This window comes from Schistocerca nitens, chromosome 12 (assembly GCF_023898315.1).
Source record: "Schistocerca nitens isolate TAMUIC-IGC-003100 chromosome 12, iqSchNite1.1, whole genome shotgun sequence".
NCBI lineage: Eukaryota > Metazoa > Arthropoda > Insecta > Orthoptera > Acrididae > Schistocerca > Schistocerca nitens.
The window spans coordinates 151,912,029-151,934,527 of NC_064625.1; the positions used below are offsets into that span (position 1 = coordinate 151,912,029).

General features: G+C 43.0%; 1 protein-coding gene across 1 annotated transcript in view; it reads left to right on the forward strand.

Moving 5' to 3' along the window:
• The window catches only part of LOC126214862 (TBC1 domain family member 5), a 159,224-nt gene that overhangs the window by 44,309 nt on the left and 92,416 nt on the right, over positions 1-22,499 (forward strand). The window contains exon 5 of the mRNA XM_049941499.1: positions 13,410-13,498. Within this exon, the coding sequence (XP_049797456.1) occupies positions 13,410-13,498 (89 nt within the window). The remainder of the gene's footprint in view (positions 1-13,409; positions 13,499-22,499) is intronic.

A 22,499-nucleotide genomic window follows, 5' to 3' on the forward strand; every position in this document is an offset into this window, starting at 1 on the left:
TTGATTTGTTTCCACTCCTCGTTAGTACTCCCGGGAATAATGTTTGATGCCATCTCATCAGTTTTCCGTGCATAAGGGATCACTAGTTCTTCAGACTTTAGGTTATCTCTGTTCCATACTTTGTTCGTTTTTCTCTCTAATCGCTTGAGTTTGAGTAAGCATTTCATCATTACAAGGTTGTGATCACTATTAATATCCGCAGACGGGTAGCTTCTGCAATCCTTGATTTGGTTTTTAAAACGCGATTTTACTAATATATAGTCGATTTGGTGTCTTCTAGTATCTCCTGGGGCTTTCCACCACAAAATACTTAATATAGATGGGTCACTTCAAATATTACATAAGTTACAGAAACGAAAAATTGTGGATGTAATGGTAGAAATTGAAAGTTATATACATCTAAAAGTTCAATCGGACAGAATTGTGAATGAGCAATGAGCCCTGCAAAATGAGGAATTCGTAGATAACAGTTTCCTGGCAAAGCGTTACAAAACCGTAGAATGTAAAATTATCAAGTACACTCTTTTAATAAATATGACTGAAATGCAAAACATCACACAGCCATAAAGCAGTTTTTACTCGACTCTCGTAGTTTTCAGTACTGTTTTATGCAAGATCCTTGTACCAACTATTCAAAATAGACGTGCTTCCACCAAATAAAAGTACAAATATTTACAGTTATTTTAAATAAATTACATAGTCATATTTACACCAATGATGAATGATAATTAAATATAACCAGGAACAAAAGCATATGCAGGTTAATTAACAAATTTATGTAAAATAATTATAATCTCCTTAGTGTTAAGTATGTTAAAACATGGACCTTATATATGAGCTTTGCAACAACTGCTCAAAAGTAATGTGCTCCTAAAATTGCGTAAAAGTCTCTAATTTATTTGATAAGCAGGACATGGAGTCATAGAAGCAATGACATACGTGGCATAACTTACTAATAAAAAAATCATCTATAGAGTATCTTATAATGCACCTAGTATATCTACAGATGTGACTTGTTCCTAAATCAAAATATTACGTGTCACTAATGTATCCAAAGTATAATGCTTCCATTTTAGATACTTGAAAACGGTGTAAGACCAAAATTGTACAATCGTAAATGAAATAAAGAGAATGGCAGCTGGTTGGTAATTGTTGTAGCCAATGGTCAGAACAATCTATTTCTCTCTGAATAGTACCTTTAACAGTGATACTTTATTAAGTATTGGTATATGGGCAGGTTTGTAAAAATATTTGCTGCTAAAAGTAAGCTTAGTTTTTGCTTTGTGAGCAATGTTCTATATACTGTAGGATTATTGTAGTTCATTCATTCATTGTGTTCTGTGGATTCCATAAAGAATAAGGATCTTAGGGAATCTGTAATGAGTCAAAGTATACTTTAGGTAAGTGTATCAGTTATGAGAACGACGACTTGTATTCTGAAACCGTCGTGAAAGTTCAGCTGATTTCAATACAGTGGTCCTTGTTTGAACTTTACTGCTCATGAAACGTTGTTGTCCCATTTATAAAATGGGAAAATGGCAAATCAGATGTGTGTCAATTTGCCATAACATTGTATACGTGCTAGGGTTCCGCCATCTGATACACACTTTTACCTTCAACTGGCAGAACTCCCCACTTCTTCCAGAATTTCTTCCTAAAAATTGATTTTTACAAGGAAGAACTATTCAGCTGTTCTGGAAGATAATCTGGCATTGTTTGCCAGATTTAAGACTGACTTGAATTCACAACTCAAGTCACAACTCATTAATTACACAAGCGTGATTGAGCTGTTCCAAGGCTGTGGGCAGAATCCCTCTTTACTTCACCCAACGCACCTAGGTCATCAGTGACGATCATCGTGGAGGAGCTCCATGATGCGACACACAGTACTGTAGACTCTATGGCTACTTGAAATGATTTGGTTTCATCATGCAACAGTCTTTCTCTGCTGCACGAGCCCCAGGAGCACTCGACAAGAATTCCGTACACAATGAACCCAGAATCGATTCACTACTCAGACTAATGATAATAACCTAACTTAAACTTAATTGCCTTACAAATAACTGCAGTTTGTCAATTATATCCTCCATTATGAATGCAGGTATTTTACAAACATGCATCATTTGTTGTCCTCAGTAATTCTGGAGATATGTTAAGTCCGCTGCAGTTGGAGGTTTTGTTGACTTACAATGAAATCAGTAGAGATAATCACTCATCATATAATGGAACCATTAAGGAGCCATTTCACCCATGATGACTTCTCCTTTCAAATAAATGTACACACCCAAGCTTGGCACGAGTAGCCCCCCCCCCCCCCCCCCCCACCCACACACACACACCACAATCTACTGATAATTCCACTTCGATAATTGCAACTGTAGTGGTGCACTAATGAAAATGGGGCAGTATTCCTTGAGTTCCCTTTGTAAAGGAACATTTGATGAGAGCATTTCTGCTTTACCATTGTTACCTTCAATTTCAGTTCCTTTTCATCCATGAGTGTCTGTATATTAACCTGGGTGTCTCTGACAGTTTTTCCATAAGATCAGAGCTTTTTTTGGGTTTGTGAGAGGTCTTTGAAGATGACTCTCTCTTTAAAAAAAAATTACCACATGCATCTGGATGCTGTGTGCTGCACTCTTGTATACAGTGGTTAGCTTTAAAATGCCATAGTGACAGCATACAACAACCCAAAGTGAAAGTCAGAAATAGTCTTAAGAAGGTAGTCCACTATCACACCAATATGCTCAAAGACACCACAAAGAAAGACAAGTTTCTACTCCAGCTCAGCAACTGCTTTGAAATTCTGCAAGAAAACGATTCAGAAGAGTGCAGTAGTAGTAGTAGTATGGAAAGAATTTGAGGTTGCTGTAAATGAGGTGAAAAATGCAGTCATCAAAAAGCAGATTAGAGGCAAGATGATTTGGTTGATTTGTTTGTTTTGGGGAGGGGGCCAAACAGTGAGGCCATCGGTCCCATCAGATTAGGGGAGGATAGGAAGGAAATCAGCCATGTCCTTTCAAAGGAGCCATCCTGACAATTGCCTGAAGCAATTTAGGGAAATCACAGAAAACCTAATTCAGGATTGCTGGATGCGGGTTTGAAGTGCCATCCTCCCGAATGCGAGTCCAGTGTGCTAACCACTGCACCACCTCCCTAGGTCAAGATAATTTGGTTTTGGGGATGAATGCATTAAGGAATTATCCAAGAGAAGCAAAGCTAAGGAGATCTAGTTACGAGGCATAGATTTTGCACAAGGCATAGCACAGTTCAAAGAAGCACAGAGAACTTTTAGAGAGACCCCGAGGAGAGCAAAGGTAACGTACGGCAAAGGAACGATAGAAGAGGCTCGAGAAGATTTATTGGAAAAGGAGCTCAAAAGATGCACGGTAAAGTTAACTTCTTTGAGAACGGACACCGGAGGCACCGAAAGTTTGTCGAGGACAATAGTGAAACCAAATTCGCCAACGAGTTCAACATTGCTGAGACGGGGAAGCAATACTTCAGGGAGCTACTCAACTGTGATGCACATGATTGAATTCCAGCCTCCTGACATTTCAGATATGGGATTACTCACCACCTACACAGGAGGAAATAAAGAATACGTTAATGAACCTCAAGAACAGAAGTCCAGGAGACGATGAAGTCCTGGCAGAAGTAATTCGGGTTGGAAGGGAGAGATTTCACAACAGAATTCATCAGCTAATCGAGAGGATCTGGATTGTGGAGAAGATCCGTAAAGACTGGAAGACGGTGATCGTCAGTGTCTGCTACGTAATAAAACGAACCTAGGCTGGGGGTTTCGTGCCGTAAAGTGTACGGCAGTACAGTGACCCGGTGTTTCACTGTGGCACTCGTCTGGCATCACTGTCGGCCATCAGTCAGTCGATGCCTGGACGAGTGCCATAATCGGGAATGCTGTGGCACCCGTATGACTTACCAAAGGCCCTACACCACAAGCAGCCCATTCTGGCACGAATAAATACCAGATGTTTGTCTGATGAAGAAATGAGTGTAGGTTGCCATCACTATATGTTATCCTGAGAGGACCACCTGGCTACGGGGTTCAGCCGACACCAAATGGGTTGAGGTCAGTCTGAGCCATTCCTAGTCATCAACCTGATGGGGCAACTGCTAGTGCCCGTCACGTGCCGCAGTGGGATAGACTGTGCTACTTAGCAATATAACGACACTGGGCAGCCGCACCAGCTCTTGACAGAGCATCGCCGAGGTATGCTGACATTGTGAGGGTACCGACCCACTCAGCTGCACCGAGCATAACAGCTGCTGACACCTCCACGATGATGTCCACTGTCGGGGCCTGTGAGACTGATGCCCAACTGTGCCCACAGAACACGGACGCTGTGGATTGGCACCGGAAATGTACTGTCGAATGAGGGCACGTACTTGTAGCTGTTTGAGCTTGTTGTAAAAGTAGCAAGTGTGTGTGTTCACACTGTTTTACTGTAGCCCCCTTACTCCTCTGACATATTTGTGTAACCCTCGCTAACACACAAAACGCACAACCCCAGGTGGGAGAGTCAGATACCATCCCAATAACCAGAAGCACGGCTTTTCCACCCCGTCGTAGTTATACTGTACACCGAGCCACTGCGGCCGTAGGATCTCGGTCAACTATATACTTGGATAGAATGCAGTCATTTGCAAAAGTGAATGATTAAAATTAGGGTGGTTTCAGAAATGGTTGTTCGACTTTGGACAACGTCTGTGTACTGTGACAGCGCACTGACAAATTGTGGGAATATGGTGAATACCTTCGTGTACCCTTCATAAATTTTAAGAAGCGTACGACTGCATTCACTGGGAGAGCCTGATGACTTGTAATATCGTAGGAACTTGTCATCCTAGTTTCTGACTTTCTGATTCAAAAGGCAAAGTGAATTCTGGGAACCAAGTCACGGAGAGCTTTAACATAATCACAGGGATGACACCTAGAGATGGTCTGTACTGATATTGCTTGACCTCTCTCGAAAAGATAACGAGAGAAGCTTACCGTAAGAATTTTCGAGGGATCGAGTTCCACTGTGTATTGTGACAGCGCACTGAAAAATTGCGAGAATACGGTGAAGACATTTGTGTACTCTTCATTTATTTTAAGAAGCACTGGGAGAGCCTGATTTGCCAAAGATGTGGAAGAACTGATGCATATGACTGACAGTGTTCAGGTGACAGCAAGCAAAATTTATCTTCTTGTGGTGAGCACGATTTGTGCCTGTTAATGCTCTTCACGGGTGTGCTACCCGATACAATCATCTTCACTACACTGTATTTCGGCAGTTCATCTGTCCGCCGTCTTCAGGTGTGATCGCTGAGTACACAGTCACTGGAACGGGTAGCATACCTGTGAAAGGCATAAACATAAGACATGGGTAAATCTACGGAATCACAGGATTTGTGCCTGTTTGAGAAACACCCTCCAGCTCCTGATAGTTACTGTAATAACTTCAAGTTGAGCAAATATATTTCAAGGAAGACACAATACATGAAAGTCACAGATCAAGTATACAGAGTAAGACGTGTGTACACTTTAACAGTCAAATCATAACTGAGTCAGAGTCTAGCGGCGGCTGGCTGGCTGGCCGCTTAGGTGGCGCTGCTGCTGCTGCTGCATGGCTGGCAGACAGCGCCGCATGTAGAGGACGCGCGTAACTGCGTGGCGGCACTTTGAAAGATCGGCGAGTCACAACATTTCCCCCCCCTTTGAAGTTTTTGCACACATCTTGATGGAGGTGACCTGTAGATTGCTAACGTCCATAGGTGTTGTTTGACTGGCCGTAAAGTCTCGAGGAGGCAGCTACCCGCACGGACGGATTTGTCCCCGATGATAACGGGTTGAGATGACAGGAGACGTGGGGGTCAAATCTGCTGGGGCCCCGTGCACCAATCTGCCCGTTGTGGTGAGTCTGGTTGTTACAACAGGAGACGTGGGCGATGTGTCCGGGTCCGCAGGAGGAGGAGGCGAGTAGAGTTGTTCCGACAGATGGTGGTCATCTGGTTCCTGCATGGGCACTTCTCCTCGTGGCGTCAGTCTTTGTGTTGGCACCGATATGATGGTGAGAGGACTGCATTATGAGTAATGAGAGATTCCAGTATCCCGAACGTCAGGTAGAGCCGAAGGTGGTGTAGCGGCATCCGGAACAGGCGTTGCTGGCACACGAGGCTGAAGCTGCTCCGAATGATGCACTGCAACACCCGTGTTTGTTTGTATTTCATACAGGCTTAGGCCACGGTGTCGTTAGATGCGGCCAGGACTCCATTTTGGCCGCCTACAATATCCCCGTACCCACAAGAGTTCGCCGGCGGTGAACCGGCCGAGCGAAGGCACCCGCGGCCGTGAGGTGGAAGGCTGCGAGGTGGAAGGTCACAGAAGATGAAGTAGCGTGCGGGGCTGTCGTCCATGTAAGAGCTGAGTCGGGCTGTGGTCGTCCGTGGGAGTGAAACATTAAGAAAGCAGAAATTGGAGAAGTGCATCATCAGCAGAAGAAGTCAGAAGTTTCCTCATCTGAGCCTTAAATGTGCGGACCAGTCGTTCAGCCTCACCGTTTGACTGTGGATGGAACAGATGGGCCGTGACACGCATGACGCCGTGACGGGCACAAAAATCCGCAAAATCGGAAGAGGCAAATTGCAGACCATTATCAGTAACAAGAGTAGAGGGAAGGCCTTCCAAAGAGAAAATGCGAGCTAGAGCATTGGTGGTTGCCGCGGTGGTAGGCGATGTACAGTGGACAATGAAAGGAAAGTTAGAGTAGGCGTCAATAACGAGAAGCCAATAAGTACCTAAAAAAGGTCCCGCGAAGTCATCATGAATATGCTGCCAGGGCTTCTCAGGCGAAGGCCACGGTGACAAAGATGACTTCGGGGCGGCGGCCTGTGACGCACAAGGGCTGCAGGCAGCGACCGTGTGTGTGATTTCAGAGTCGATGCCGGGCCAGTACACATGATGGCGCGCCAGAGATATTGTGTGAGACACACCCCAGTGCCCTTGGTGAAGGAGGCGCAAGACCGAAGCACGAAAAGACGCAGGTACCACAACACGCGGCGAAGCATTTTCGGTGGAAAGGAGGATAACACCATCCCTAGCCGTGAGGCGGTAACGCAAAGCGTAGTAGTTCCGCTACGGATCAGAAGTCTTAGCAGACGGACGATCTGGCCAACCCTTCTGAATACAGCGTAAAACCCGGGAGAGGATAGGGTCAGAACCCGTAGCAGCCGCCAGCCGGTCCCCGGTGATGGGGAACCCGTCCACAACCCGCTGCTCGGCAACATCCAAGTGGAAACAGAAAATTTCGTCCCTATCGAATGCCAGATCAGGACCCATGGGAAGGCAAGACAGCGCATCAGCATTCGCATGTTGAGCCGTCGGCCGGAAATGAATCTCATAATTGAAACGAGACAAGTAAAGAGCCCAACGCTTGAGGCGGTGTGCAGCCTTATCGGGAAGTGACGTTGGTGGATGAAACAAGGAAACAAGTGGTTTGTGATCCGTAACAATATGAAATTTGGATCCATAGAGAAAAACGCCAAACTTATGAAGAGCACAAATAATGGCCAAAGCTTCTTTTTCAATTTGAGAATACTTTTTTTGGGCATCCGTGAGCGTTTTAGAGGCATAAGCAATGGGTTGTTCAGAACCGTCAGAAAAATGGTGCGCAAGGACTGCACCGACCCCTTATTGAGAGGCGTCCGTGGCAAGAACAAGATGTTGGTTGGCCAGGTCGATAAATAGCCAGGCATAGGGCATGTTTCAGCATAGTCTTCAATTTCTGGAAAGCCGCATCGCTTGACACGGACCAGTGAAAAGGCACGTTTTTATGCAACAGGCGATGCAACGGCTGAGCCACCGAAGCAGCACGCGGTAAAAACTTGCGTTAGTATGCTATTTTCCCCAAGAAGACCTGCAGTTGCTTAATACATGTAGGGCGAGGAAGGGCATCGATCACAGCGACAGTTTGCTGAAGCGGACGAATACCATCCCGAGAGAGTTGAAACCCCAAGTACGTGATAGATGCCTGAAAAAATTTTGATTCCTGAAGATTATACTTAAGATTGGCAGTCTGTAAGACTTGAAAAAGTGTGTGGAGATTTTGAAGATGTTCATCAGTGGTGGAGCCAGTGACAACAATGTCGTCCTGGTAATTTATACACCCAGGGACAGTGAGCAGTAATTGTTCCAAGAATCGCTGAAAAAGAGCAGGGGCGCTGGCAACCCCGAATGGCAATCGTTGGTATTGATAGAGGCCGAAAGGCGTGTTAAGGACCAGGAACTGCCGGGAAGCAGCGTTGAGAGGAAGTTGATGATAAGCTTCTGACAGGTCAAGTTTAGAAAAATACTGGCCTCCAGCAAGTTTAGTAAACAATTCTTAAGGTCGAGGCAGAGGGTAAGCGTCGATAAAGCATTGAGCATTTACAGTGGCTTTGAAATTGCCACAGAGACGAATATCACCATTTGGCTTGGCAAAGACAATGACAGCAGAGGACCACTCACTGGAAGTGACAGGAAGCAAGACCCCTGAAGCAGTGAGACGATCCAGCTCCCGTTTGACCTGATCACGAAAGGCCACAGGAATGGGCCGAGTCCGAAAAAACTTTGGCCGAGCAGTGCGTTTGAGCGTGATATGAGCTTCAAACTCGTTTGCACAGCCTAACCCAGGAGAAAAAAAGGGACGAAAATGTTGTCGACAAGGAATCCAATTGAGCATAAGGAATAGCATCAGAGCCGATATTGACAGAGTCATCTATGGAGAACCCAAAAACGCGAAAGGCATCAAAACCAAAAAGATTCTCTGCGCTACTATTGTCGACCACAAATATGTGAACAGTGCAAATGACAGATTTGTAAGATACCTCAGCATCAAATTGTCCCAAGAGAGAAATTTTCTGTTTATTGTAAGTCTGCAATTGCCTAGTGACAGGTGACAGGATTGGAGAACCCAACTGAAGATACGTCTGAGAATTGATGATAGTGGCAGCAGAACCAGTATCCACCTGCATGCGAACATCTCGACCGAGTATTCGGACAGTGAGGAATAACTTCCCCGAAAGGGAAGAAGTACAATTGACAGACAACACAGAATCAGAATCAGTGTCATGTTCATGAACATCATGTATGCGGTCGGACTTGCAAACAGATGACACATGACCCTTTGTTTTGCATTTGTGACACACGGCCGATCGTTGTGGACAATTTTCTCGTGAATGTTTCGTAAAACAGTGCGGACATGAAGGAAGTTGCTGTGGGTTTTGCCGCAGTTTCTTAGAGGTTTGTTTACGGTTAGGCCGAGGCTGTGCTTGGGAGCGTACTGCGGCCACGTCGGCCAGCGGGGACATGCCACACGCTTCATCAACATCGCACAGAGGTTGTATTTCCCCGACGTCGCCCCATGCCTCTATTTGCGCTCTAGCGGCGCGAGAAATTTGAAAAGACTGAGCGATGGATAGGACTCCATCTAGAGTCGGATTTGCCAACTGAAGGGCACGTTGCCTAACTTCTTTGTCGGGCGCCGATCGGATAATAGCATCCCGTACCGTGGAATCGGCGTAGGATTCTTTGTGAACTTCAGTAACAAATTGACACTTTCTACTGAGGCTGTGAAGTTCAGCAGCCCAAGCGCGATAGGATTGATTCAGTTGTTTTTGACAATGATAAAAGGCAACACGGGAGGCTACCACATGCGTTTGCTTTTGAAAATAGACGGACAGAAATGAGCACATTTCAGCAAAGGACAAAGACGCAGAATCTTTCAGAGGAACCAATTGCGACAACAACCGATACATTTGAGATGAAATCCACGAAAGGAACAGAGACTTACATGTTTGGTCGTCAGCGACACGAAATGCCAAGAAGTGCTGTCGAAGATGTTTTTCGTAATCAGACCAGTCTTCCGCCGTCTCGTCGTAAGGAGGAAAAGTAGGTAGAGACGACGACGAGAGACGCCCCACATCTGATGCCGCGACGAAATCGTGAATCGTATTTGTGAGAAGCGTTTGCTGTTCTATGAGACCTTGCAATAGTTGCTCTAAAGTAGCCACGGAAACATGTGGGTCAACGATGGAAAAGAAAAATCACTACCATGGCGCCAATTGTAATAACTTCAAGTTGAACAAATATATTTCGAGGAAGATGCAATACATGAAAGTCACAGATCAAGTAAACAGAGTAAGACGTGTGTACACTTTAACAGTCAAATCATAACTGAGTCCGAGTCTAGCAGCCGCTGGCTGGCTGGCCGCTTAGGTGGCGCTGCTGCTGGCAGACAGTGCCGCATGTAGAGGACGCACGTAACTGTGCGGCGGCATCTTGAAAGATCGGCAAGTCACAACAATCATCCTTGCCATCTGTTAATTTATTTGGTATAAATCTCTCAATTGCTGTCGATACTACTACTACTATGAATTCAAGCCACATCTGGGCTACAATTACATTGCTAATTTGGAAGGAGTGGAGATTGTCTCTCAGGAATACATCAGGCGAATTTTTTCATCTTTTTTGAATAGATATATATATATTTTTTTTTTTTTTTAATTTTTGGAGGATGTGGGGATTACTTACAATATTCAGGCTCACTACAACAAACCTGTGTTCGCTAATCCCTGTACCCGTTTTGATGTTCATTATTAGCTCAGGATTATTTGTTGTTATCAAGTCAAGTGTGGTTTCACAACCGTTTAGCATTTGCGTGGGCTCGTGAACTAACTGATCGATTTTTCAGTGAATGCATTTAGCACAATTTCATGTGACGATTTATATGTACCTCCGGATGTATTTTCGCCAACATATTGAGGGCAATGAAAGTCATCACCAACTATAATTGTGAGAGTCAGGTACGTGTCTGAAGTCAAACTCAGGTTTTCTTTGAATCTTCCAGCAATTGTATCGTGTGTTACCGTGTTCCACACATTGATCCACTATGGGTTAGTGGTTGCCTTTCCCTTATTTTATGTATGACTTCTCAGAGTAATTTGACTTAATATCATAGCAGTGAGGAAGATAGTTTACAGTAGATGATATGGCGTTAGCACTGTGTTTCTGTGTGTGCAGTAAAGATAGCTCATTATGTGATTGGAGATGTGACAACATATATGTAAACAGGTGTTCATCGGGTATAGCCATTGATAAAGCCCGGATTTTTGTTTGTGAGACTTTCTGCCACCTTCACATGACTGATGCCGAGTGGTGAGTGGGTCTGTTGGTCTCTCCCTTTATACGTATTCATCCCTCTCTCACCTCCACACCCCAGTAGTAGCTGCCACGATGCACAATCTCTTACAGTGTGGAAGTCTATCAAAGTTATTCCCACAATTTTATGTGCTTGTTAAATGCTAGTTTCTCCCAGTGGGAACATTAGAACTATACTCAATTTCTCATCATTTTGTCAGAGTTGACTGTGTACTTGCCCTACACTTCTCCCCCACACAGTGTGAACATCAGCTTTTTCTTCAGTATCGTGTCTCCATTGTCGTTTTTAGTGTCATTACTTTTCTTTCAGCATCTCTCATCTCTCATCTCTTACAACCATCCACAATATCCTGTCTTCTGACATCCTCACTATTTTTCACGATTAATGAAAGTCCCGGTGTTTATTTTACTCACAGTACTTAGGTCTCAGAACAAGCCCATTAATTCGTTTTTAATATTCTCCACTCTAAAAATTTCAAGTGCTCATACTGGTCAATAGATTTTTCTTATATCGTTTAATCTTCGGTAGTTAACTGTGAAGGAGAAACTGTATGATAAGTTAACTCCTCAAACAGCTTCTCCTTTATTGCCATGAGACCTAGTGGGCCCCACTTCGAAGCTCCTGACCCCATAAAAATCTGAGGAATCGCCAGGAATCGAGCTTGGAACCTTTCCATTGGAAGCTCCCAACACTAGTCCTAGACAACAGAGGTGGTCCAAATGTTTTATAACAATGAATCGATGCATCTCAGTATGACTGTAACCACAAAACGAAAACTAACAAACTACAGTTCCTTAACTATTGATTATTGTATTTGATATCAAATCTTATGCCTTTTCTCAGCAATCATCTCTTGGATGTTTTTAACTCGTATTTTTTCTGTGCTTGCTTAGAAAAGCTAGAGAGAGATTGCGCTCTTTGTGAGACAAAGTTTCGTAGTTTTGTTATGACCCAAACGTGTTTCAGTACTATGTGCTATCTTCAGAGAGATTTTTTTTTTTACTTAAGAGGGCATGTTGAAAATTAATGTCTCCAAATTTTGCGTGTGACAACTCTTAAAGCTTTTTAAACAAAACAAACATTGTTAAGACTCTACATCTTTATTCTTCATGTCTACATATTTGCAGCCCTGTCCCACTAGAAGGCTCTGAATTGTAGAATGTAACATGATGGGATGTAATGTAACTGTGTTGGTGTGTGAGAAACACTCTGCTGTAACAGAGTTTAGAATTTATGTAGTTTCTTCACACATGGAGCACCATCTTGTTCAGCAAGACAATGCCAGACCACACACGAGCTCTGCGATATCTGCAACAAACCGATGTGTCGGGTTCACTGTCATCGATCATCTTCTGTACAGTCGCGACCTGACCCCATCTTATTTTCATCTGTTTCCAAAACTTAAAGAATACCTTTGAGGACTTCACTTTGATAGTGATGAAGCAGTGCACGCAAAGGTGAGGCTTTGGCTCTGTCAACAAGGTCAGACATTCTACAAGTGACGGTACGAACAGACTGGTCTCTCATTGGGAGAATGTGTTCATCTCCAGGGTGGGTATGTTGAGAAATAAACATGTAGACATGAAGAATAATGATATAGGATGTTAATAACGCTAGTTTTATTTGAAACTCTTAAAGAGTTTTCACCAAAAAGATTCAGAGGCATTACTTTTCAGCACATCCTCGTATTTTCTTTCTGACCTAACACTGTTACTTGTGTATGCTGGTAGTTCTATATCTATCATTATAGCTACCATATATTTTGCAGCTTCTCATAGTTCATGTATATGTTGTGATCTTGCTTATCTTGTTTCTACTTGCTGTTATCATTTCTTGCTGTTACACTCACACATTTGTTATAATTTATAAGCAAAACACAAGATTTCTGCCACCATTTCACATTTTGTTATACAACTAATAGTGCAATGTGAAAAAGAAAATAAATTGAGAACTCCCCATTGTAGGCAGCACATAAACAGCTGAAAAATGTTTGGGTAATAATACTGTAAAACGGTGTCTTACCGAAGGCTGAAATTCTCCCCAGCTTATGTCAGTTTGCCTCATGTTTTTCTTCTCTCTCTCTCTCTCTCTCTCTCTCTCTCTCTCTCTCTCTCTCTCATATTAATAAACATTAGCTGTTATGTTGCTATTAATGAATATCTTACTAACCTCTGTGGAATATAACTGTAATACGTTCTGTGTGCACAGGGTATGCATGAGATCCTTGCCCCCCTTCTGTTTGTGCTGCACTGTGACCACCAAGCACTGCTGCACACGAAGGAGCAGGTACAAGTCAGGTAAGCTGTCCTAAAACATAATCTACTCACCCGCACTAACAGCCAAACTAATGCCATTTGGAAGGATTCGAATTTTAAATATCTAGGACTGTCGTGTTCCCGCCTACCATCTGTGGTTCACATAATTACATCCTAGTTGACGGCCAAATGCGCTTAGTGTAGATCTCACTTTCGAGTTTTCTAAGTGTTTACGTAGTGTGTATCTGCGGCGGGACACGGGTACCATCCCAGTAATTACCTAGGTGAATGTGGTAAACTTCATCGTTAATCTGCGAGGCAGATTCAGTCCTCCCTCGTGAGTCTCGGCGTTAGAATAGGCCCGAGGTATTCCTGCCTGTTGTAAGAGGCGCTAAAAGGAGTCTCGCACGTTTCGGCCTTTACGTGATGGTCCGCTGTAGGGTTTGACCTCCATTTTTCAAAATTTTCCCGAAGAGCAAGCCAGTTCGGGAAGGGCGCCTCACACGGTGCATCGTGTCCATTGTGCATTGAGATCTTTAGCCCACTTTCTTGTTGTCGCTTTGCAGTCCCACCTGTTCTCCATCTCCTGCGTGAGGACACCTTCCTGGGTGCATTTTCCACTGTGCACTATGCAGTATCGCTTTTTGCGCTGACGATTACAGTGGACTTCTTTGCATCTCATATCTAGCACGGTAGCCAGTCCGTTGTGGTGGAGCTGCCGTGTACCCTGTCGGTTGTAGCCCCCTGACAACACAGGGATCACTCTGCCGATGCGTGTGCCATTAATTCCCCACATATACCGAGGAGTAGGTGCCCGTCACCCCGGGGCATCGGGAATGCCGGCAGTGGCCATCCTGCCGGGCGGCCTGTGCTGCGGCTGGGTGGCACCCGTGGGGAGGGTTCCCGGTCGGAGTGGATGGCATCGGGACTGAAGACACACCACGACGTATAGTAAGTCATTTCTTGCTGGTGGTCCACCGCCAGCAGTCTCTAAGTGGGCAAAGTCTAACTACAGTGCTAAGAAATATGACCCCGAGTTGTTCCCCTCCCTGGCCACACCACGGGAGGAACGCCAGGCTACGGATGGCAGTGAAGCTTATTCGCCCCGGTACCGCGTATGTATGAGAATTGATGGGGAATCTTTCATGTCCGTGAAGCCTCAGTTTTATGTGGAACATTTGGAGGACAAGTTTGGGGACGTGGAGGGCTTGTCCAAAATGCACTCTGGGTCAGTTTTGATTAAAACAGCATCCTCTGCCCAGTCATGAGCATTACTCACTTGCGGTAAGTTGGGAGATGTTTCTATTAGCGTCACGCCTCGTAAGACCTTAAATATGGTCCAGGGTATTTATATTTCACAGGGACCTTCTTTTGCAGTCTGATGACGAGCTGTGTTCCAATTTAGAGAGCGAGGTGTTCATTTCGTGCAGCACATCCATTGGGGTCCGAGGGATAACCGGGTTGCCACCGGTGCCTTCATCTTGGCCTTTGAGGGTGACACATTGCCCGAGAAGGTCAAGGTGACGGTCTACCGCTGTGACATCGAGCCATATATCCCTCCCCCGATGCATTGCTTCAAGTGCTGGAAGTTCGGCCTGTACTTCCAGCCCGACCTGTCGCGATTGTGGATGTCCGTCGCATCCCGATGCTCCGTGTGCTCTGCCTACCATCTGTGTCAACTGTGGGGACCGTCATTCACCTTGCTCACCAGACTGCAGGATTTTACAGAAAGAGAGGTTAAACCTTGAAATATAATACCCTGGACCAACTGACCTACACTGAGGCTAAGAGGAAATTTGAGCACCTACATCATGTGGCTATGACCTCTTCTTACACTGCTGCTGTGACCTTGTAGCTTGGTCCCTTCCCCCTCTTTTAATCCAATCTACCAGATTGCCCGGGGCCTTGCCTCCATATGGCCTGGAAGTGCACTGAAACATTTCCTTCAAACAGAATTTTTTCAAGAAGTGCATCAAGCTACTTTAGGACGACCTGGCACGACCTTAAAGTCAAAATCGAAGAGGACCAGTCATTTGGGTCCCCTTTGTGAGTTCTGGAGGCGACAAGGCTTTCTTATGAGGGGAAATTCAGTGAGTACCTGTGTTAGGAAAAGAGATGCCTTCCTTTTTTTGCCCCCCAAAAAAACAAATTACTTATTGTTCAGTGTGTAGGTTGGTTATAATTAAACTTCCGCTGTTTGAACCAGTGTGGATGGAAACCTATTTACCGTACAGGTACCCAACTTTATAGAAGCGATGTTCAGACTGTGCGCTTCAGGATTTGCACTCTAGTGTTAGTGTCATTACTTGCCGTTAGGTGGCAGTACTGGTACAGTGACATAGGTTTGATACACAGCCATCCGTGGGAATTACAGTTGCAGCCAGTCAACACGGGTCTGGGCAAGGCAAGCAGGCTTTACTCGTAAATCTGTTTGATCAAAACAATAGCAATTGTGGTGCTGCTCTTCACGAGTGTCGATGCCTTAAAGGAATGTGAAAAGGTCCTCTTTTCACACTGGGTCGGAGGTCGTGATACGGAAGTTCAAATTAACTGGTGATTTGGGAATTGCTCTTGGGAGAGGCCAATGGCCAATTCCACCACAAATTGTTGAAGAAGTTACTGTTGCTATGGCTTAGAATGCTAGGTGCAATGTGCTATCTTCAAGTAGTGCACGAACTGTGTCACGGTCTATCTTGTTTTCTGCGGCAATAGAGCAATCACTAGTGTGGTTCCAGGCTATTGTGGATGCAGATGGTCTTCGTATTGAACAGCGTTTGTAACTTGTAACATAAACGTGCTAGGCAGTTAACAAATGTTACCCTTTCATGTGGAAATTAGAATGTGTTTCTTTCAGTGATTTGTCCATTGTTCTCTTCCACATGTTCATACAAATGTTCCCACAATATTTCATTGTCCTACAATCACTCATTTTTCATTGGTGCGTTGTCAAGCAGCAAAAGTTTAATTAAAACCAATCTGTAGTTCCCTATCGAGGCTGCACACATTTCCCAGTGCCCTGGCCATCTTTTCTAACCTCTTGAAAAAAAATGCAGTAATTGTCATGCTCTCTGAAATACACTTCTATCTCATCCACGGCTTCTTCGTTTGAGCAGATTTATTTTTATCTGAAAAGATTTTCTTCAGGTTTGGGAACGAGCAGAAAATCACAGAGCACCAGCTTGGGTGTGTGTGGGAGTGTTGGATGATGCACTTTGTGCATTGTTGCATAATATCTCATATTTTACATCCCAAAAAGTTGCTGCCGTAATGTTTACAGTCATTGAAACTATCTTCATTTTGGAGAAGATTAACTGAAAACAGGTCATTCTTTCAATCTTTACTCAATTTCTTTTGAATTACAATGATGAATCCAGGTCTCTTGGACAGTGACTACACAATGCAAGAAGTCCTTAGCCACGTTCAGATTGCTCCAAACACATCTTCATAGTTTAAAGTTGCATCCGCATGTTATCCACTTTCAGGAACTGCTGCTTCTGTCGGGCCAACTAAATTTTCATTGTCAACTTACCGCATAAAATATTATTGCCATTTCTTAAGACACAGTTGCGACCTCTGTTACTTTCATTTGGCAGTCAGTCAGTCTCGTGTTGAAGTCTTTTCCAGTAATTTCGTCAATAACCACATCTTCCTGACATCCTGGGCGACCCTCATTGAAAATTGATGTTCAACTGTGTTTAAATTCACTGTACCAATATATATGGCAGCTTTTGATTGTGAAGGGTCACCATAAACACAAATGAGTTTCCCTGCTGCTTCATATCACTATTTCCCGTCAAAAAACTGAAAGTGAATCACAGAATGTTGCTACTCTTTAGCATTTGATAACAAATTACAGCAACCGAACATTGCTACTTACTGAAGTGCTCTTTCGGGAAATCCCACTCCACCGTTTCCTGCACCAAGTGGCAGTAGAAGCAGCTTTCCTGCACAAACAGGTTTTGTCACAGCAAAAACCTGCAATAGTACTTTGAGATAGTACGCTGCCCTTAAACTTCACAAATGAGGAGTATGAGGAAGTCTTACCCCTCGAATAAAATCATCCCCCTAAGAATGCTGTTTAAGCGTTAGTAATGTTCTGTTGGATTACTTCTTACAGGTAACATTTTCCAGTGAGGTAGTTTTCATGCATTATTTTCTGCCATCTGTTGGTTGGTTGGTTTTGCGGAAGGAGACCAGACAGCGTGGTCATCGGTCTCATCGGATAAGGGACGGATGGGGAAGGAAGTCGGCCGTGCCCTTTCAGAGGAACCATCCCGGCATTTGCCTGGAGTGATTTAGGGAAATCACTCTGCCATCTGTATCAGTAGCATTATATCCACAATAAAGAGTCAGTTGTAATGTTTCTTCCTAGTGCTCAGTTTCTCGAATTTCTGTCTGACTTCCATGTGTAACACATGAACTGCAGGGCATGATTAAGAAGCTGAAAAAGTAGATGGGCTTTAGGTTTTAATGATGAAAAAACATTCCTTGTAGATTTTAAGCATCTTTTTAACTTACTTTAATTTGGCATGAAAAGTATTTTAAATTTTTGTGTGTGCTTGTTGACACCAAGTTGGGTTGGCTATCAGTTCTGAAGATTTTAATAATCATAGCAAAGAGGAAAAACACAGTTGAGGACACTGTAAAAGTACGAGGAGGGACACGAGTCTCGCCATCACATTTGCTTCAGGAGGCCTGAGGTCTGAGTCATATACCCCTCCTTTCCAACCATCTGTAACCTACTCGTCTTTCCCCGCTGAGGAAGGGAAATAAAAATTCTGAAAGCTAGCCCTTAACTACTATGGTCATTCACAGGAACACAATTACTATGGAGGGGTCTCACAGACCACATTTTTCTATTTTATTTATCAAACTAGATTTTTGCTGAATATATATAGTTTCTTGACCCAGTCATTCATTACACTTCTTAGAGATGGCTTTTGTAGAAATTTGATTTTTTTTTTAACACTGCAGTATTTTAAACACTTCGACAATTAAAACAAAGCGAAATATGGAGTGTATTTGTATTTTATGAGTTACGAAAATAACAGCAAATAGTTAGCTGTCTACTCACACACAGATTTTCATCAGAGGGATTATATTACAAATTGGCAATATAACTAGGTGGAAAAATCCGACATGACTTTTGATAAATTGTGTGCGAAGTCAGCTTTCAGTCTATTAAGTCTATTAATGGAGAAACTTTCCCACCATTTTACTTCTAAAATTACAAGTAGAAACTAAATACTTGTTCTCATGTGCCACTGAATCATACTTTAGTCAATTTCCACCTGCAAACACTTCACACAGACCTTCCTGGAACACTCCAAACAAATCGGAACACCACGCAGTTGACATGGATACCTTGTTTTCCCCTTCAGACGAGGAGGGCAAAAGGTGCACGTTTTTCGAATTCTGCTTTCGGTGTCTGAGGATCATCTTGCAAGTGAAGACATCTGTCTCACATAACACAAGTTGCACAGAAGGCCCAGCTTTCCCCGCCATGGAGAAACAGTAGCACGCAATAAAAATGCGGTACGCAAACACTATGGTACGTCTGTGAGACCTCTCAAGGCTAATAATTACGAAACAAAGAGCAGCAACAATGCAAGAATGCTGACACATGTAGCTTGACAGCCAATAGGAAGGTACTTGGAAGAGTTCATTTGGCTTTGCAGGGGTGTGAGAAGTATCTCGACACAAAAATTAGTAGCGGTCTGAGAGACGGTCGATAGTAGTTAAGGGCTAGGAATAATCGAACAGTGTAATATCCAGGATGGAATAACAACACAGTTCCTGTTCTTGTACCACCCAACACACTATTCGTCACAGTCATTGCCTCTTCTTACCTTCACTAACACCTCTAATTTCCATAGTCTTGCCGCTATTGAACACTATCTTTCCCAACTTCCTCCAAACCTACAACCAACTTCCCGGACACCATGTCCAATTACACTGACAGGAAAAAATCTCAACGCTGAAAAGGAGTTGTGTAATATAAATGAAAGTTGGTAGATGTGTTTCTACATCTGAACGATCATGTCTATTCAAATTTAGCATCAGTCATGCAAGAGTGCTGCCATTAGCACCGGATGCAAATTACGTTTGCGTTAAATAATGTCGTAACGGTTGTGAGCGTTAGTTACCTGTGGGATTGAAAGTGGTGAGTTGATGTTAGTCAAGAATGCCTTAAAGGCGACAAAGATACTATTTACCCAACCTCACTGTGTCTGAAAGAGGTCGTGTAATAGGGCTACAAAAGCTGCATATTCCTTCTGCGATACTGCAAAAGACTTGGCAGTAATGTAGCCACCGTACGTGATAGCTGGCAGTGGTGGTCGTGAAAATGCGTGCTTGCAAGATGATTGAGGCTCCGGACGGTCGTGTGGCACTACCGAAAGGGAAGATCATCGTATTCAATGTAAGGCTCTGGTGCATCGTACTGCATCTGCAGCAGCAATTTGAACAGCAGTTGCCATGACAGTGACACAGTGAACTGTTAGAAATCGGTTACTTAAGGGACAGCTCTGAGCCAGATGCCCTGCAGCATGAATTACACTGACCCCAAACCAGCATCATTTGCGACTTCAGTAGTAGTCACATTTTTTCACTTTTATTTAAATGATATGTTCATTAAAAAATGTAAATCTTTGTTAACAAATACTGCTTTTTATTTTTAGTGACTTTCCGAATGAAAATGGAAGTATTCAGAATATGCAAATTATTGCCATATATGGTTTTTTGCACATCCGTATCAAATTTTATTTTCATATGTCCAGTAATTAAAAAAATTAAAAAGTTATTTTTGTTAAAAATTATGATCCAATATTTGTTAATTAATATTTCCATTGATAGTAAATATGAAATTTAAATAAAAGAAATAGACACTACTAATGAAAAATGAACCCATGAGTTAAAGATTATAAGAAATTGATGCTGTGTACTCAGTTATCACCAACTATGTTAATAAGCTGTAAATGTTTGTACTTAACAGTGCTCTGAAATCCTCGAGTTTTCAATGTAAGTATGAAAAAAACTGAAGGGGGCCTGCTCCATAAGGGCCCCTCTTAAAAACAGGACTCTGTTTTCACATGCGCATAGATTCATTTAAAATGATTAATTGAATAAAAATAATGGTTAAAGTCATGTTCATGATTATTTAAAAATAAAAAATTTCAAAGCACCAACAATATTTGAACCCACAACCTTTTGCATGTGAGGACTGCACGTTAACCACTATGCTATGCAACCAATTTGATTAGAATTTTTATTTTTGAGCTGTGGGACATCATATGTAATTTATAAATCTTTTTTTTTATTTTTTTTATTTGCAAATTTTGGGCTTGATCAGGGTGAATGGCTGCAGGGTATGATACCTGGGATTTTGACCTAAATCACCGTATAGATGATGTCAAAAAGTCAATCTCTCTGCTGGGGACCTCTCCTTGTAAGTGGATGATCCCTTGATGTCTCAGATTGTGTCCTGTCAACTAATCCCTTCTTTTAGTCAAGCTATGCAATAAAACTACTTTTTCCCAAATGTGATTCAGTACTTCTTCATTGGTTATTTGACACACCCATCTAATTTTCAACATTCTTCTGTAGAACCACATTTCAAAATTTCTTTGCTCTTGTAGTCTGAACTGTTTATTATCGACTTTTCCTTCTGTATGAATGCACACTTGAGATACATACCTTCAGAAAAAATTGTGTAGTAACATTTTTATATTTGGTACAGTATTTCTTCTGTGAGAAATTTTATTTATACTATGGTTGTGGTATTTTTTCCTGCACCTGATACTCTGGTGGTGTAAAGATATACAGTACACTGGAAACAAATTTTGAAGAATGAATAATTCAGTTTTTGGAAATGTCATTCTTTAGCATTTTCTGGTTATTGTGAAGCAGTCATCTCCCCTCCCCCATCCCACTTTCATCTTTCACCTCTTCTTTGCGTCTCTATCACTAGTTTATTTAAAGGTTTTCAGTGAAATTATACACTAATAAGGTAGTGTGACCTACCTGTGAAAACCTCCTTCACCATTTTGGGTTCCCATAAGAGATTGAGGTTGTGTACATCCAGACTGAAAGAATGGATCTTCAGTTATTGTCACCTTATGTGTATCACAAATTTAGTTTGTTCCTTTATCATTTCTATTGTTTCTAAAACGCCACTTTCACACTGTAGCAAATCAAATATGCAGTGAAACCCAAGGGCTCATTCAAAAGTTGGCAACAGTTTCTCGAAATTGAAAAGTGTAATTTATGCCTTGTAAACAGAAGAATATGCCCGTACCTCTTGGCTTAATGATTGGCATTCAGTTCCTCAAACAAGTTAAAACTGTAGAGTATATACTAATATCTGCTTAGAGCGATTTAAGATGGAACAACCTCATGTATCCAGTTGTGGAAAAGGCAGACTACAGGCTCAGATTTATTATAAAAACTTAAAATGTATGTGCAGTTCATCCACGGAAGAGAGCACTGATAAAGCCCTCGTCCACTCGTGTCTTGAGAATTGTTATTCAGTCGAGGACTGTTAGTGTACTGGATTAACAAGAGAAAAGGAAAATATTGGAGGAGGAGCTGTGCATTTTGTCCTTTCTGTGCTCATTCAGTATTATACCTTCAGTATTATACCTTCCCCATGAACCATGGACCTTGCCGTTGGTGGGGAGGCTTGCGTGCCTCAGCGATACAGATAGCTGTACCGTAGGTACAACCACAACGGAGGGGTATCTGTTGAGAGGCCAGACAAACATGTGGTTCCTGAAGAGGGGCAGCAGCCTTTTCAGTAGTTGCAAGGGCAACAGTCTGGATGATTGACTGATCTGGCCTTGTAACAATAACCAAAACGGCCTTGCTGTGCTGGTACTGCGAACGGCTGAAACCAAGGGGAAACTACGGCCGTAATTTTTCCCGAGGGCATGCAGCTTTACTGTATGATTAAATGATGATGGCGTCCTCTTGGGTAAAATATTCCGGAGGTAAAATAGTTCCCATGTTCGGATCTCCGGGCGGGGACTACTCAAGAGGATGTCGT